At 34.6% G+C, this 15,522-nt stretch overlaps 1 protein-coding gene and 1 long non-coding RNA gene across 2 annotated transcripts; both read right to left on the bottom strand.

Moving 5' to 3' along the window:
* Positions 1 to 645: 645 nt before the first annotated feature.
* On the bottom strand, positions 646 to 1,947 carry LOC128213045 (uncharacterized). The gene is made up of 3 exons (XR_008257672.1): positions 1,912 to 1,947; positions 1,047 to 1,181; positions 646 to 742 (listed from the first exon to the last, which is right to left on the bottom strand). It is a non-coding gene; the product is annotated as an uncharacterized LOC128213045 (long non-coding RNA).
* A 1,486-nt stretch (positions 1,948 to 3,433) lies between these two features.
* LOC128215604 (uncharacterized) lies at positions 3,434 to 5,377 on the bottom strand. The gene is made up of 2 exons (XM_052922323.1): positions 5,238 to 5,377; positions 3,434 to 4,819 (listed from the first exon to the last, which is right to left on the bottom strand). Exons 1-2 carry the CDS (start codon positions 5,332 to 5,334, stop codon positions 3,954 to 3,956), a joined length of 963 nt encoding a protein of 320 aa, XP_052778283.1. The 5' UTR covers positions 5,335 to 5,377; the 3' UTR covers positions 3,434 to 3,953.
* Between the last annotated feature and the right edge of the window lie 10,145 nt (positions 5,378 to 15,522).

Genomic DNA, 15,522 nt, shown 5'->3' with positions numbered 1-15,522 from the left:
AACGTCAGCGTCAAAACTAACGACAACGGCATGACTCAAGATCAATAGAACAAAACATTTGCTGACTCAAGGGGTAAATTGTCTCGAAGCCGTAAGGTTACTGCGCGATATTTTAGGATAACCATATTATTACCAAAAGGATGATTAATATTATATATTTTATACCTTCTAATATTTATCGCCATCAACCGATTTTGCCACCATTATTTTTTTTTGGTGAAGTGAAATATGTAAAGATATTTAATCATTGAACAATATTTTGACTTGACGGAATTTCGCAGAACAATGCAAGGCCGAAATTTTGGCCAAGGATTACATCATTAAAAACAAGCATATCACACAGAAAAATAAACAAAACATCAAGCTTTATTAAAAAATCTTGAACACATGTCAATGTCCATGGCATAAAAATGGCATTTTAATGGGTATTTCGCAAACAATTAAAATCGAATAATCTAATAAAAGAAGACTGATGTAAAGTTTTGACATAATGGGCTTATGTAGATCCCCAGACGAAATTTTCGTTAACTAGCACTTCCACCACTGCCTCCTGCCTTACTGCCACCGCCACCACCTCCGCCTGATCCAGCCGCGCCGCCCCCACCTCCACCGCCTCCAAACCATCCACCTCCACCGCCACCGCCGCCGCCTCCCTGGGATCCAGCACTCCCACCGCCGCCTCCTCCACCACTTCCTTGGCCGCCTCCGCCACTCGTTCCTCCACTATTACCCATGATCGTTACTAAAATATACAACTTTATAATCATCTGCAATGCCCAACGATCCACATTCATGTCACAATGACCGTTTGGATTGACAGAATATTTCGCGGCCATTTACATCACAAGTTTACAACGATTATGGTTGCTGTACATCAGCATTAAAACATGAAACATATAATGGTTCTTCATTGTTACTTATCTTGAATACTTCGTAACGGAAGTAGAAAGTAATTCATATAACTATTTTATTTATTGCTTTCATCGCGGAATATCAAATAATTAAGAGTCTATTATTCCATACTAGAAGTAGTATAAAATACATACATACACACTTTATCCTGATCTATGTTTTATTTCTTCTAGTCAATAGACGGATTTTCTCTCTTTTATCGGTTCGACCCTCTAATCTGAATACTTTTGTTTGAAGAGAAATTTGTCTTCTGGATGCTTTTTCAGTTCCTGAATTTTAATAAAAAGAAAAGCGAAACTGGGGTGAAACACAAGCGAAACTGGGTTGAAACAAATTTTAAAGCGAAACTGAGGTTTCAAGATTTATTTAGATCATGGGTTATTACAACCATGTGATCAGAACAATAACGCTTTAACAAACAATTAATTAAACATATATATATAAACAAAGTGGACATATATTACATACAGTTTCCTATAATAGGAAATACTAAGACAAATAAGTCGTATTGTTTTTAAAGGAGAATGACTATTTGACATTAGATAAAAGGGATTTACAAAATATAGCCAGTTTAATAAGTTTTTTTTTGTTTTTACTGTTCATTTATTGATCTAACTAAATACAATTAGAGTTACGACAAAAGTACAATTTAATATTTTTCTTTCTATCGTCTGAAAAATGTTGACATTCAAACAAGTAATGAAATTCATCACCTAAACTATTACTATTACACAAATGACATGTTCTACGAAATCTCTGAACATTTTGACCACGCCCTACTTCAATAGGAAATTTGTGATTCATAATTCTAAATTTAAGCAAATACAATGAAAGATTCTTGGGTAGTATATCAATATAGCTTTCAAACCCAAAATCTTTTTTGTATACTTTATACATTTGACATTTTGGTGAATTTGAAACAATACTATACCAATTTTGAATAAATTGGTCAGATAATCTGTTTTTAACCATATTTTTAAAAACAATAACACTATTAACCTGTTGTAAATCAAAGTACATGGATTTGGAATTCTACTTTCGGTTTATTTACATCAATGTAAAACTTTATATATAAATACTTCAAAACGAAACTAGGACGTAATTCGTCAATTTGGAATTCTACTTTCTGTTAATATATTTTTATATATGTATATAAATACTTTTGATAAGAATCTTGAAAATATATTTTGTTTCTTAAATTATTGATAGTATATTATCATAACTTATTGATAACATCTGGATTGTCTTTCTTTTCTGGTAATGTTTTCAAGATGATGGATATCCACGAGCAGGTGTTCATTTGCAAAAACTCCTGACAGTCAAAGCATATGTTAAAATAAGTATTCTAATTTACGTCTTCAGCTGTAGACAGTTTTAAAACGTCATAATATATATATAACAAATATTTCTAATCATTACCGAGTGGTCCGTATGGCATGGTTATCAGATCTATTCCCCTCCATGCCATTAATTTGACTTCTCTTTTGCACTAGTGAGACATGGATTGTCCTAAATTTTACTTCTAAATAAGCACTAGTGGGTGGTCCTTAAGCCATATATGATGGCTATATTTTTTACCAACACAACGCTGCGGCTGCTGGCGATCATTGCCATGATGCTCAGCATCAAATATGCCTAATGGTTGACGAAAGAGTATTCAATGGGAGTTCATTATGTAAAACTTAAGACTATGGAATTATAAAAAAGAGTTTAATTTGGCCTGTTACCATTTTTTGACAATTTTTTTTTTTGCATTCTTCTAAAGTATCTCAGTATCTACAATTCAACTTAAACAAAATCAATGTTGACCAAGTCCGCCGGAACACAGTAGCATTTGTAAAGAACACATTTCATATCCAATTTGCATGAACTTGGGTCAGAAGGTGCATATGTGTTGATTGTGTATCACGTTGCGTTGAAACGAAAGTTAATCGGTAAAGGTTATTCATATCAATACTGTTAATCTCTTTAGGTGAACATTTCTACCAAATCTTGGTTTATACTAATTAGCTTTTAGCTATTGTGTCGAAAAGCTGAAAAAGTAACTCCCAAAGTCCTTTTCCTGGGTATATGTAAGTATTGGTTTCCTATTAAACAGGTCATGATAAAGTACCCGTGGCCGCGGTAATCGAACTCATAAACTTCAGTGTGACAACTAACCGTGAGGTAACTCTCTACCCAATCCGTATCACCTTAACGCTCGCCCAATAGCATTAATATGGATAAAAACGGCTAAGGTCACATCAACGTTCGACAAGAAGAAATGTATGTATTACGCTTGATATTATATATAGTTAGAACCTGTGCACTCACAGGCTCACTATAAAACATTTAACGTGCTAGGAGGATTGATTGGTATGCACCACATGTAATTAAATATTTTAAATTAAAAATGTTGAAAAAACAATAAGACTTATAAAAGTTGAAGTGGTTAAGGGTTTGGCGAACAATGAAGTAATCTAGTTGCAAAACTTAAATTTATTTTATCCTCAATATTGAATTATAAAAATACTGTGTATGAATGAGTTTAGAATACAGCCATTCATTTTAACCATAAGCCTCTAGGGTTTCGTTGTGAGCCATGGTGCGTATCGAAGTTGATATTCAATATCTGTATCCAATGATTTCGATAAACATTATCAAATACACTTTTGTTTATTGAAAACTAGATATTGTAACATTGGAATTACATTATACATTGATGGTTTTATTAATGTACCATTGAAAACTCACGTGAAGTATTATGATATTTTTTTTCACTTTAATTGAAAATAACAGCCTTAGATACCAAAGTGTTTATTTGTACTGTCTTAGTTATGTTAAATTGTGGTTCATAATACGAACTAGACCACATATGTTCCGTAAAAGTAAATCTAAACTGTTCTTCTTTGGAACGTGATTTTCGTCTGTTCAGTTCATTACATCCTCTTTTCCACATGTCAGGATTTGCTCTGTATTCATTCACGCATAGTTTTGTGAAGTCGCTCTGTCTACACTTGCTTTTGCCATCAACCTGAAACGCTTTGTTTGCAAGAATATCACTATATACACAGTCTAATAACACCATCGTCATCAAATTTATACGCCAGCGTATTTAGAAAAAAGTGCGTATTCGGAACAAGGACATGGTTTTCATGAGTCATTGGGTATTTTGATATCTCCTGTAGGTTGTATGGCACTAATCCGTTGACTGAAGGGTTATCTTTGAATATTCTAAGTGCGGATTGATTTATATTATTGTACTTTACAAATGCACGGTTGACAAAAACAGGCCCTGCAACGACCAGCATCCAGTTCCTGTTTTTCGCAGATTTTAGACTGTCCATCAAAAGCTTAAAGAATGGGTGTCTAGGGCGACTCATCATGATAGCATTGTTAGTCAGGAACGGCATCTTCAATCGGAACACGCTGTGTTCAAACGGTTCAAGGGGTAGGATTGCGGAAAACACTTTAGTAGCTCTGTCCAGCGGGCGTAAAAACCTAACATCACAGTCTGTATAAACACCGCCGTACTCATAAAGTACAAAATATCTTAGAGCATCTGCTCTGTTCATGGGATCTTTATAGCCATCCCATATCGGTAGAAAGTATGGGTATTTCTTTGCCAGTAGCCTTCTGGCTGAGTCCTCAGTCCAGAAATAATAGGTCCAATTTGGGTGTAGCTCGAGGAAGGACTTAATCATAGGAACGTAGTGAGTAGGGATTTCTTCCGATTTGTATGTTTGATGTAAAATATGGGGAATCTTCGGTGTAGCATCCTTTAGTGTTGGGAAATCTTCATGCATTTCAGCTTCGAAAAATGGAAACGTCATATTTGGTAATAACTCCGGAGATAGTTCGGATGATGTTTTGTTTAATGCATTCCTCCTATTCAACCGGACTTGCTCTGTGCTTATAACTTCTTTATCTGAAATATTATTGGAAACTGCTTTTGAATATATTGTTGTTGAAGATGACAAAAGTGAGTTTAAACATATGGTGAAAATTGACTCAAAAAGTTTTGTTCATTTCACGAGCGCGTTTTTACTGACGTCATGTTGCGTAGTAATTTTAGTAAAATGTTGACGTCAAATAGCTAGTCTAAAACAACACTGTTTTCAGAATATATATATCTTATCTTTGTTATAGTGTTTGTATAAAACTAATTACTCGGTTTTGCACGGTTCATATGTCCAAATTTATTTCATTATGTATAAAATAAAATAAATAACACGATGCGCGTTGTTTAGCGTGACTTAACTGGCATCTTGGGTGCCCTACGAATATTTCCAGCATGGAAAAATTCACCGAACATGCTTGTCAGCTGCGCGTATAAACTAATTTACCTTTATTTAGAAGCATAATTGCCATTAGCCCATAACCGAAACATAAAGCAGTTAATAAAAACACAATAAAACGCAATTTGATAGTTCGTGTTATCATTTTTAGGTAAAAATATAATTCTCCTTAGTATATCCGAATTACACTCGAGTGATTTAAAACTACATTTGATTTACATAGAAGATAATCCTCCGGTAAAAAAACAAACAAATTATACCAAAAATATACACACGTTACTTCGGAAACAATAGAGTCATTGGTCTGATACATGAATTTCAATGGCATGAAATTCACCTTTTATTTGTACCGGCATGCGAAAACCCAGTTATGTGAATTTTGGGCTTTATATTTTGTATTTGCATTTGTGAACACATTTTACTCTTATGAGTAAATAGAACGGGGATTAAAATAATATACATTAAGAGGGAAATGTCTGAAATTCATTCTTTCAAATGACATTTTTAAAACAAACAATGAAGCTTAGGCCACAACAAATGAATCATTTGTTCTACGGATTTTGCCAAAACAACCTACGAGCGAGCGAGCAAAAAAAAACACTTTTTTTTTAAATTTAAGGCAAATCAGAGGCGAGCGCAAAGCGAAAAAAAAGTATATTTCTTACCACATTGATCATACAGTTATGTCAAGGAATGCTTTTTAATTGCATAAACAGGTTCTTAGTTATAAATTAAAAGGTTTTGATTGTATCACATGAAAAAAGTCTCAATATTTAACAAATGGCAATAAGATCCAGTGCTTTACTATTAACTTTCATTGCTTCAGCAATTTAAACGTAGATATGGATATGTTGTAAAGACAGCATTCTCACAGTAACGTGCAATTATTCGAAGACCAACTATTGTATTCATTCCGTACTAATCTAAATTACTATCACAAAAAAACATTTTAGACTAGTAAGAGTAATTCATCATTTGAGCATTTCCAAATAATAGGTCAGGTCTAAATTTGAACCACTTGAAGCACAGGATAAAATTGAAGTGACTTTGACATGGCAGAAGATCGAAAATATAAATAACACAGAGAACATCGCTAAAAAGACACTGTGGATCGAATTGTGGGACAATATAATTGAAGCAGTATCAAACAAATCTGCAAATGTGGCACTGGTCATTATATTAAGTGTAAACCCCGCCCTGACCACAAACCTACGGTTTATAGGTCCATGCATTGAAAAAGAATAACATGATAGCCTCCATAGCTTCAATGCCGGTAAGAAACAGGCCACTTTATTACTAATCTTTTTTATCTGTTTTGTAACACTTATGAGTATAATTATGAATACTGAGAAATGCATTTTAGAATTTAAAAAAAATACTCACGGAAAACATGTTTAATGGTTGTAAGTCGTGTGTCCGTGTATTTGAATATAAGTTTTGCACTCAAAATCTGATTTAGTTATTATTTAGCACTAAATTTTGGGTACAAAACAATGAATTACTTAAAACACACACAAGTAATTATTGCCTTCGACGATTTTGTTTACTGACGACTATAATCCATTGACTATGACACTGATTTTCACTTAAAACATGTATTTTACATTACGAAAACTGAAAATTAATGCCGGAAGTGAATAACAACGATGCGTCATGCAAAATATTCCCAACAAAAAGACTGTCAACAAATATCAGCTGTTTTGGTTTTTGGTTACCCGGACCTGATTTTGTCCTGACACGAGGAAAGTTTGCTCGCAAAGAATGTAAAGCATGGGAATACCTTCAAAAAAGGCGAAGTCGACGTTGCAGGTTTAAATTCTAAGTAAAATAAATTCAACAAATAGGGGAATTTCAGAAATAAACAAAACATTTATCTGCGCGGCCAAATAATATGTGCGGGCGCAAAACATTTTTTTTTTCGTTTTTTTATTTTAGATGCGGCAAATCCGACGAACAAATGATCAATTTGTTGTGGTCTTAATGTTAATTTTTCAAAACTCGCTTTTTTGCTGCTCGCCAAGGGAGACTACTGCGTAGGAGGTTTAGACCCATAAAGGGTAAATTGTAACAGTACCGTGTAACCTTCATCTATTTGGGAGAAGTTGGTATGAAAATTTACAAAAAAAAAAAAAAATAATCAGGCTATTATAATTTAAAGTTTTATTATCTATTAAAGTGTATTTTTTTATAAAACACACTGAACTTCACATTGAATCGTGCAACGTGGAAAATATCGAAAGCATCGTTCTACAATTTATGAACTGGTCCCTCAGTTGGAGTAATATCTTGAGTAATATCAAATATAGTCGCCGCCCTTCTGGGAGCCGATTAATAACACAAGTACTGGGACACTACCAAACAGGTGATCCGAGTATCTGATGATAACCCTCAATTAACCTTTAATGAATATTGATCCGATGAAGAACAGCAGTCGGCTAAATAGGTAAATGACCTGTAGACTTCATCCACTGAACTTAAATCAACTTTACTCCGGTGGTGGTAAATGATTCGTACACGCTGAGTGTACGGACAAGTAACAATTCCCGTACACTCTATACGGAAATGAACTCTTTCCAGTACACCATTGTTATAAAATAGTTTTAAATTTCGTAATCAAGTAAGGTTATTTGGTGTTTCATTTGGCAGCATATATGATATGAACATTATTTATACCATTTACTTGTAAACATGTTTCCGTGTTTACGCCGAGAAAAAGGAATGTGTTAGTATGAGTCACGTTTTGTAGAAAATGTAATGTGTTTTGGGTTTTAACAGCCTTTGATGAAATTAAAGCGACATCTTTATGATAAAAGATAATAAGAATTGACAGTGGTGAGTGGTGTTTCATTTGACAGCATATATGATATGATCAATATTTATTACATTAACCATTGACATAATCGTTTTTCCGTGTTTTGCAGAGTAACAGGAGTCGCGTTCTGTAGAAATTGTAACGCTTTTATGTGTTTTTTTTTGTGCCTGGGTGGATTTATTCACGGCTGGTCTCAGAGGAGACGGTGGGTGACCGAAGAAATGGGGTGCATAACTAATATATGTTGTCATTATATTGAAAGGCGGCACTTAATATATTTATAAGTGTCAGCACTGTCTTTTTCTAACTCGCATGAACGGGATGGATATACGGATCCCGTATATGCAACGTGTACCGTATGGTTATGGTTAGACCCCGTACACGCAAAGTGTACGGGATGGATACACGGACCCCGTACACTTAACATGTAAGGGATGGATATACGGACCCCGTACACTTAACATTTCTAACTTTCTCATGTGTCTTGAGACACTTCTTTGAGAAATGTTGGGACAAGTGTGAGACGGATCTCAAGTAAATTCCTGTTTCACTGACTGTTCCAAGGCAGTAGCTCTTATGTATCTATAAGGATATCCTTATGTATATGTAATCTGTCTTTATTGTCCAAATTAGAAGAATTACCAACCCTTTTGTTAATAGCGGCAGTTGAAAATCATAAAAATTCTTGTTTTCGCTTATGTCTCGGGACGGATTCTGATTGAATTATTTAGAAAGCTTCTGACGAAAATCGCTAAATGATCTTTAAGCCATTTATGGGATTTATTCTATGGGCTATGAACTGCTCGTGATTGCACTTTGACTTTTCTAGAGGCATTGGCGCAAAACACTAAAACGTTATTTGCTTTCCTACACAATTAATTCGGCTAGCGGACTGCGCCCGCCAAATTTTGTAGTAAACATCAACTGTTACATAGAACGCAAGCCTTTGAATTCAAATTTTACCACACATTACATGCACTGTTATTCATGGTATCAATGAAAAACTATGTAGACATTTAGATGGCATTGACATTCAATTTTAATACAATGTTGCAACATACTGTTATTCCCCTCGGCGGCTATTGCCCAGCAACCACGGACTGAACTTTCTCAAGGTTTTTTTTAGCTTATCGAATGACTAAAATGATTATAAAAAAGTGTTCTTCATGGCTTTCCGTTATGGATTGTTCAAATAATTTTGATTGTGTCAAAACTAAAAAAAAACATTGATAATTAATCGGATAATTGTCAAATTATTCAATTTGATTGCGACCCCGAAATTTAGTGCTAAAAGTTACTAAGATGCATGTGTGGTCGGTCTGCGTTGTTTGTTCGAACCTCACTACTAGTTTATACTCTTAATAACTTGAAGAAAAAATATATCTAAACTGATAGCTGCATTTAATGTGTGTTGGTTTATAGGTAAAATCTTATTTAGCTTGAGGAAATTTTCACAAAATCAAAGTGATTTTTTTTTCAGCTATCCGAAAATCAATGAAATGTTAATTTGCATGTGTTTAAAATTGATATTGTCAATGAAATAGGCAATAATTGTTTGTTTCCGTGTTTAACCGTAACATATTTCGCAGAGTGAGCACACAAAGTTATATTTTACGAGTGGCGTATCATGGCATAGCTACGAGTTAAATATTCACTTTTTCTGTTCTCTGTATGGCGATCTCACACTGAAACACCAATGTTCTGTTTACTTCATACCTAAAGTGGTATACATTTATATTTCAGCATCGTATATCATATGAGAGGGAGCATCGTTTGGGACACAACGTTTTTGAATTTGTGTCACAGAACTGTGTACGCTGGCGTTTGATTTGGAATTAAGAGAGGGATAAAAATGACAAAACAGTGAAAAAGTAACAAAATGTTATTTCGCTGTTCGAAACGCTAAAATATTAACTTTACCTCACTGATAAATCTGTATATATCAACGGAAAACAAATGATCAAAGCCTCCATTTACACATACTGATACGAACAGATCCTCAATAACTTTATAAAGATAAGATTAGATGTATATCATAAAAAGAGACTATCCTCTTGGATGAATTTAATTCCAAGGGGTTATGTTTCCCTCTGGAATATCTGCCCATATCTTGAGGTCAGGAAGTAAACAATTCAAATCATAACACAACTTATTTGTTTCCTTAGTAAGATTTAAAGTTATTTTATTGAACATGAGTTCACAACTTGTCAATACAATTACACAATATATCCAGTAAAGAAATGGTAGAAATAAACAAATCATGTTCCCCTCCTTGTATTAATATTACGTTTGATATTTTATACAGGTACTATAAAACATAAAACGTGCTAGGAGGATTTATTGGAATGCGGCACATAATTTTTAAATAAAAAACGTTGACGAAATAACAAGACTGGTAAAGTTGAAGTGGTTAAGAGTTTGGCGAACAATGAAGTAATGTAGGTTTGTCCTAAATGAAGTAATGTAGATTTGTCGTCAATGAAGTAATGTAGGTTTGTCCTCAATGAAGTAATGTAGGTTTGTCGTCAATGAAGTAATGTAGGTTTGTCCTCAATGAAGTAATGTAGGTTTGTCCTCAATGAAGTAATGTAGGTTTGTCCTCAATGAAGTAATGTAGGTTTGTCGTCAATGAAGTAATGTAGGTTTGTCCTCAATGATGTAATGTAGGTTTGTCCTCAATGAAGTAATGTAGGTTTGTCGTCAATGAAGTAATGTAGGTTTGTCCTCAATGAAGTAATGTAGGTTTGTCCTCAGTGAAATAATGTAAGTTTGTCGTCAATGAAGTAATGTAGGTTTGTACTCAATGAAGTAATGTAGGTTTGTCGTCAATGAAGTAATGTAGGTTTGTCCTCAATGAAGTAATGTAAGTTTGTCCTCAATGAAGTAATGTAGGTTTGTCGTCAATGAAGTAATGTAGGTTTGTCCTCAATGAAGTAATGTAGGTTTGTCGTCAATGAAGTAATGTAGGTTTGTCCTCAATGAAGTAATGTAGGTTTGTCCTCAGTGAAATAATGTAAGTTTGTCCTCAATGAAGTAATGTAGGTTTGTCCTCAGTTTTGAATAATAAGGATGTGTGTGTATGAGTGAGTTTAGAATATAAACATTCATTTTCACCATAAGCCTGTAGGGTTTTGTTGTGAGCCATGGTGTGTATCGAAGTTGATATTTAATATATGTATCCAATGATTTTGATAAACATTTTCTAATACGCGTTTGTTTATTGAAAACTAGATATTGTAGCATTTGACATTACTTATACAGTTAATTACAGTCACGTGCAGTAATATAATATACTAAACTTCAATTGAAAATAACAACCTTAGGTACCAAAGTGTTTATGTGTATAGTCTTAGTAATGTTAAATTGTGCTTTATAATATGAACTCGACCACATATGTTCCGTAAAAGTAAATCTAAACTGTTCTTCTTTGGAACGTGATTTTCGTCTGTTCAGTTCATTACATCCTCTTTTCCACATGTCAGGATTTGCTCTGTATTCATTCACGCATAGTTTTGTGAAGTCGCTCTGTCTACACTTGCTTTTGCCATCAACCTGAAACGCTTTGTTTGCAAGAATATCACTATATACACAGTCTAATAACACCATCGTCATCAAATTTATACGCCAGCGCATTAAGAAAGAAGTGCGTATTCGGGACAAGGACGTGGTTTTCATGACTCAATGGATATTTTGACATCTCTTGTAGGTTGTATGGCACTAATCCGTTGATTGAAGTGTTATCTTTAAATATTCTATATTTGGATTGACTTATATTATTGTACTTTACAAATACATGGTTGACAAAAACAGGCCCTGCAACGACCAGCATCCAGTTCCTGTTTTTCGCAGATTTTAGACTGTCCATCAAAAGCTTAAAGAATGGGTGTCTAGGACGACTCATCATGATAGCATTGTTAGTCAGGAACGGCATCTTCAATCGGAACACGCTGTGTTCAAACGGTTCAAGGGGTAGGATTGCGGAAAACACTTTAGTAGCTCTGTCCAGCGGGCGTAAAAACCTAACATCACAGTCTGTATAAACACCGCCGTACTCATAAAGTACAAAATATCTTAGAGCATCTGCTCTGTTCATGGGATCTTTATAGCCATCCCATATCGGTAGAAAGTATGGGTATTTCTTTGCCAGTAGCCTTCTGGCTGAGTCCTCAGTCCAGAAATAATAGGTCCAATTTGGGTGTAGCTTGAGGAAGGACTTTATCACAGGAACGTAGAAAGTAGGGATTTCTTCCGATTTGTATGTTTGATGTAAAATATGCGGAATTTTTGGAGCAGCATCCTTTAGTGTTGGGAAATCTTCATGCATTTCAGCTTCGAAAAATGGAAACGTCATATTTACAAATAACTTCGGAGATATTTCGTATGATGTATTGTTGAATGTATTTCTAAAATTCAATCGGACGTCCTCTTTGCTTATAACTTCTTTATCTAAAATGTATTTGCATACTGCTTTTGAATATTTTGTTGCTGGTGAAGAACAAATTGAATTGAAACATATGGTGAAAATTAACGCAGAAAGTTTGTACATTTCACCAAAAGCGCTTGCGATGTTTGTTTACTGACGTCATGACGCGTAATAATTCTAATAAAATGTTGACGCCAAAAAGATTCTCCAAAACAGCGCTTTTTCAGAAAATTTACCTAATTTTTGTTATAAAAGTGTTTGTATAAGATTAATATTGAAATAAAAGAATTAACACTATGCGTGTTGTTTTGCGTTATTCATCGGGCATCGTGGGTGCCAGACGAACTTTTCAAGCACGGCTGATCTAATCGATCAGAAAACGCCTGTTCTTTGCCGAAAAAATATAATAATGTATAAACTTATTTACCTCCAATTCGAAGTATTATTGCCATTAGCGCGTAAGCCAAACCTAAAGAAATTAATAAAAACACAAAAGAAGCAATTTGATTTTTCTTGTTATCATTTTAGTTAAAAGTATATATAGCAGCGTATCCAAATTTCACTGTAATACGTGAGAGACTCGAGTGATTTAACATACATTTGATATACATTTTACACTAAACTACATGTATAACGATGTGAAAACGGTTTCCGTAAACAAAATCGCCCAAGGTTGAATAAATATCTCGATAAACGTTTGGTTAACATGTAACTTGAATCGTTGAAATAAAATTTTAAATGATTATTTATACAAGTTGCATCTACATGCGAGTTTTACAGTTTGGTTTGTTCATGCATTTACACTTGAAAAAAGTCAAGACAAATTGCAGTATTCAAAAATGTACCGAAGCTTATTACGGCCGTCTTGACTCAGAACTTAAAGTAGTGTTACATATTAGACATTTAATTGATACGTAACGATATAAAGATTGATAATTTTCAAATTTATTATGAGCTATTATTGAGTATAAGTCAGTTTCATCATCTGGTAGTTTTGTTTCAAACTACCCCCTGTTCCTCATTTTACGAAAAACTCGATTGACTTGCTTCCCTTGACGTTGTTTTACGTGCGTAGTTGTTTCCCTTTTTATTGCCTCTCGTGTTTGATAAAGAAAGAAGATGAAACGGGAGCCAGCAATCGACATATCAACTCCCGCTTCCGCGACAATTCAATTAAAACATGGCCTTTCTGAGGCTTCAAGTTCTCTTACATGGTTTATCACCAAAGTAACGAGTAAAACATATGAATTCTGATTTATCTTTCGAAGCATTCCAATGACGTTTGCCATTTGAAAGTTAACAAAAGGAAATGGAACGAATGTTCAACCAAGTCAAACACTGAAAGTTTGAAACAGTTTCAAACTAACGATAAATCGTGTGTTCCTGAACCGGCTGAAGTCTGAAACTGTAAATAATTTACTGAACTAGTACCACTAAAATATGCAGGGGCGGTTCTAGAATTTCAATTGGAGCTTGGCGTGTTACGCTTAAGTATCCTCCACCGCAACTAGCTAACAGCTTTGCCTCTGTCTAATCCACTCCTTTGACCAGATGTGATGTTGAAAGACCTAGAACAGAAATGCCTGCCATCAAAATTTTAGGCACTTACATTCTCATAAAAAACTCATTATTTATATTGGCATAATAAACAGTAGTGCCACGCAAAAGACTGACAGAGCTAAGCTGATACGATGTGCGAACGAACTTTGTGAAAGTCATTTGACTGACAAAAGGAATCAATGTCGAACTATGCTAACAACAAAAGTGGCTTAGAAAACCTAGGTATTTATCGATGGAGTACAACTCATGTTTGTATTTAAAAAAGGGTTGTCTCTAACCTTCGGTTGACAAAAGAGTAACATCCCTTCTACGCAAATTAGCCATGGAATAGATGATTTGCTAAGCAAAAGTTCTTAATGTCAACCGAATTTTAGATAAAGGTTAGCTAGATAAAACATTTCACAAATTGTAAAATCATTTAACAGAAACTTCATCTATTTTAAACATTATGCAAAAAGATATATTGTGAAATTTGCAAAGAAGTGCATATGTTGATCATTCTAGAGATGAGAGAATTTCATCATGGTTCATTCTGGTTTTGACCAAAGGCATTTATACTCTATATACCGAATTGGTGATAATTACTACAAACATATGAACATGACCAGCATGCCATGAATTTACCATGCACTTGCAGTTCCAAAGCAGTGCATTTGTGTTTGTATCACTTAAAAAAAGTTTAATTTTAAGTACATATTGCTTGCAGGGACATGCACACTAAGTTTCACGTCCACTAAAAGATCGTGACATGTAACGTCACATCCGTGATCTCAGAACTTTCCATCGTAAGTTACCGCATGAGGGCGACGCATTTTTAATAGACTCATAATGACCAACCTTAATGTGGCTTTCCTTCTATTACCCCAATCGTAACTACTCGGCCATCTCCGGCAAGCTTCGAGATAGACCTCGTAAATAGAAGTAAGGATATACGAAAGTGCGATGCGGCTGCCGGCGATTAACACCGTTTTCAGTCCGCGTAAAGAAGGCCCATTGTAACAACAAGGAAATGGATTGTGTTAAATTAAATGTGCTTGTTTAAGAGAAAATATTTATTGTAACCTCAAAGAATGTTCGTTTTATGAATATTTAGATGTTTCCTTATAGTTGAAGCACTCTATTTCCTCTAGAAAAATCGTGAGCACACAGAAAATGTACTTGACAGTCATTGAAATGATCATACGGTTCATGGCATGCATGAATCATTACATCGGATTAAATGCATGCATGGACTAAATGTCAACATTTTCTCAACAGTTATAGGAATACCCTATGAAATGTAAGTTTTAGGTCATACTTGGCGGTGTTATTTTTCACACCCTGCCTTGCCATTAAAACAACATTATTATTCTGTAAAATCATTGATTGCCTTGTGCAGAGTTTTGTGGGTTGTGGTAGGAAGGGTGTGAGCTTGGCACCCAGTCAGCTTTACCAGCTGAAATCTATGCATGCCTTTACTTCAGCATTGTTGGGTTTGGGCTGCAGATTTTTTTGTGTAAACAGTTCTGTGGGGTTGGGGTGGGGCGGCGACTATCCAC

The sequence above is a fragment of the Mya arenaria genome, chromosome 13, assembly GCF_026914265.1.
Source record: "Mya arenaria isolate MELC-2E11 chromosome 13, ASM2691426v1".
In the NCBI taxonomy this organism is placed as follows: Eukaryota; Metazoa; Mollusca; class Bivalvia; order Myida; family Myidae; genus Mya; species Mya arenaria.
This window is presented reverse-complemented; position numbering and strand designations above follow the sequence as displayed.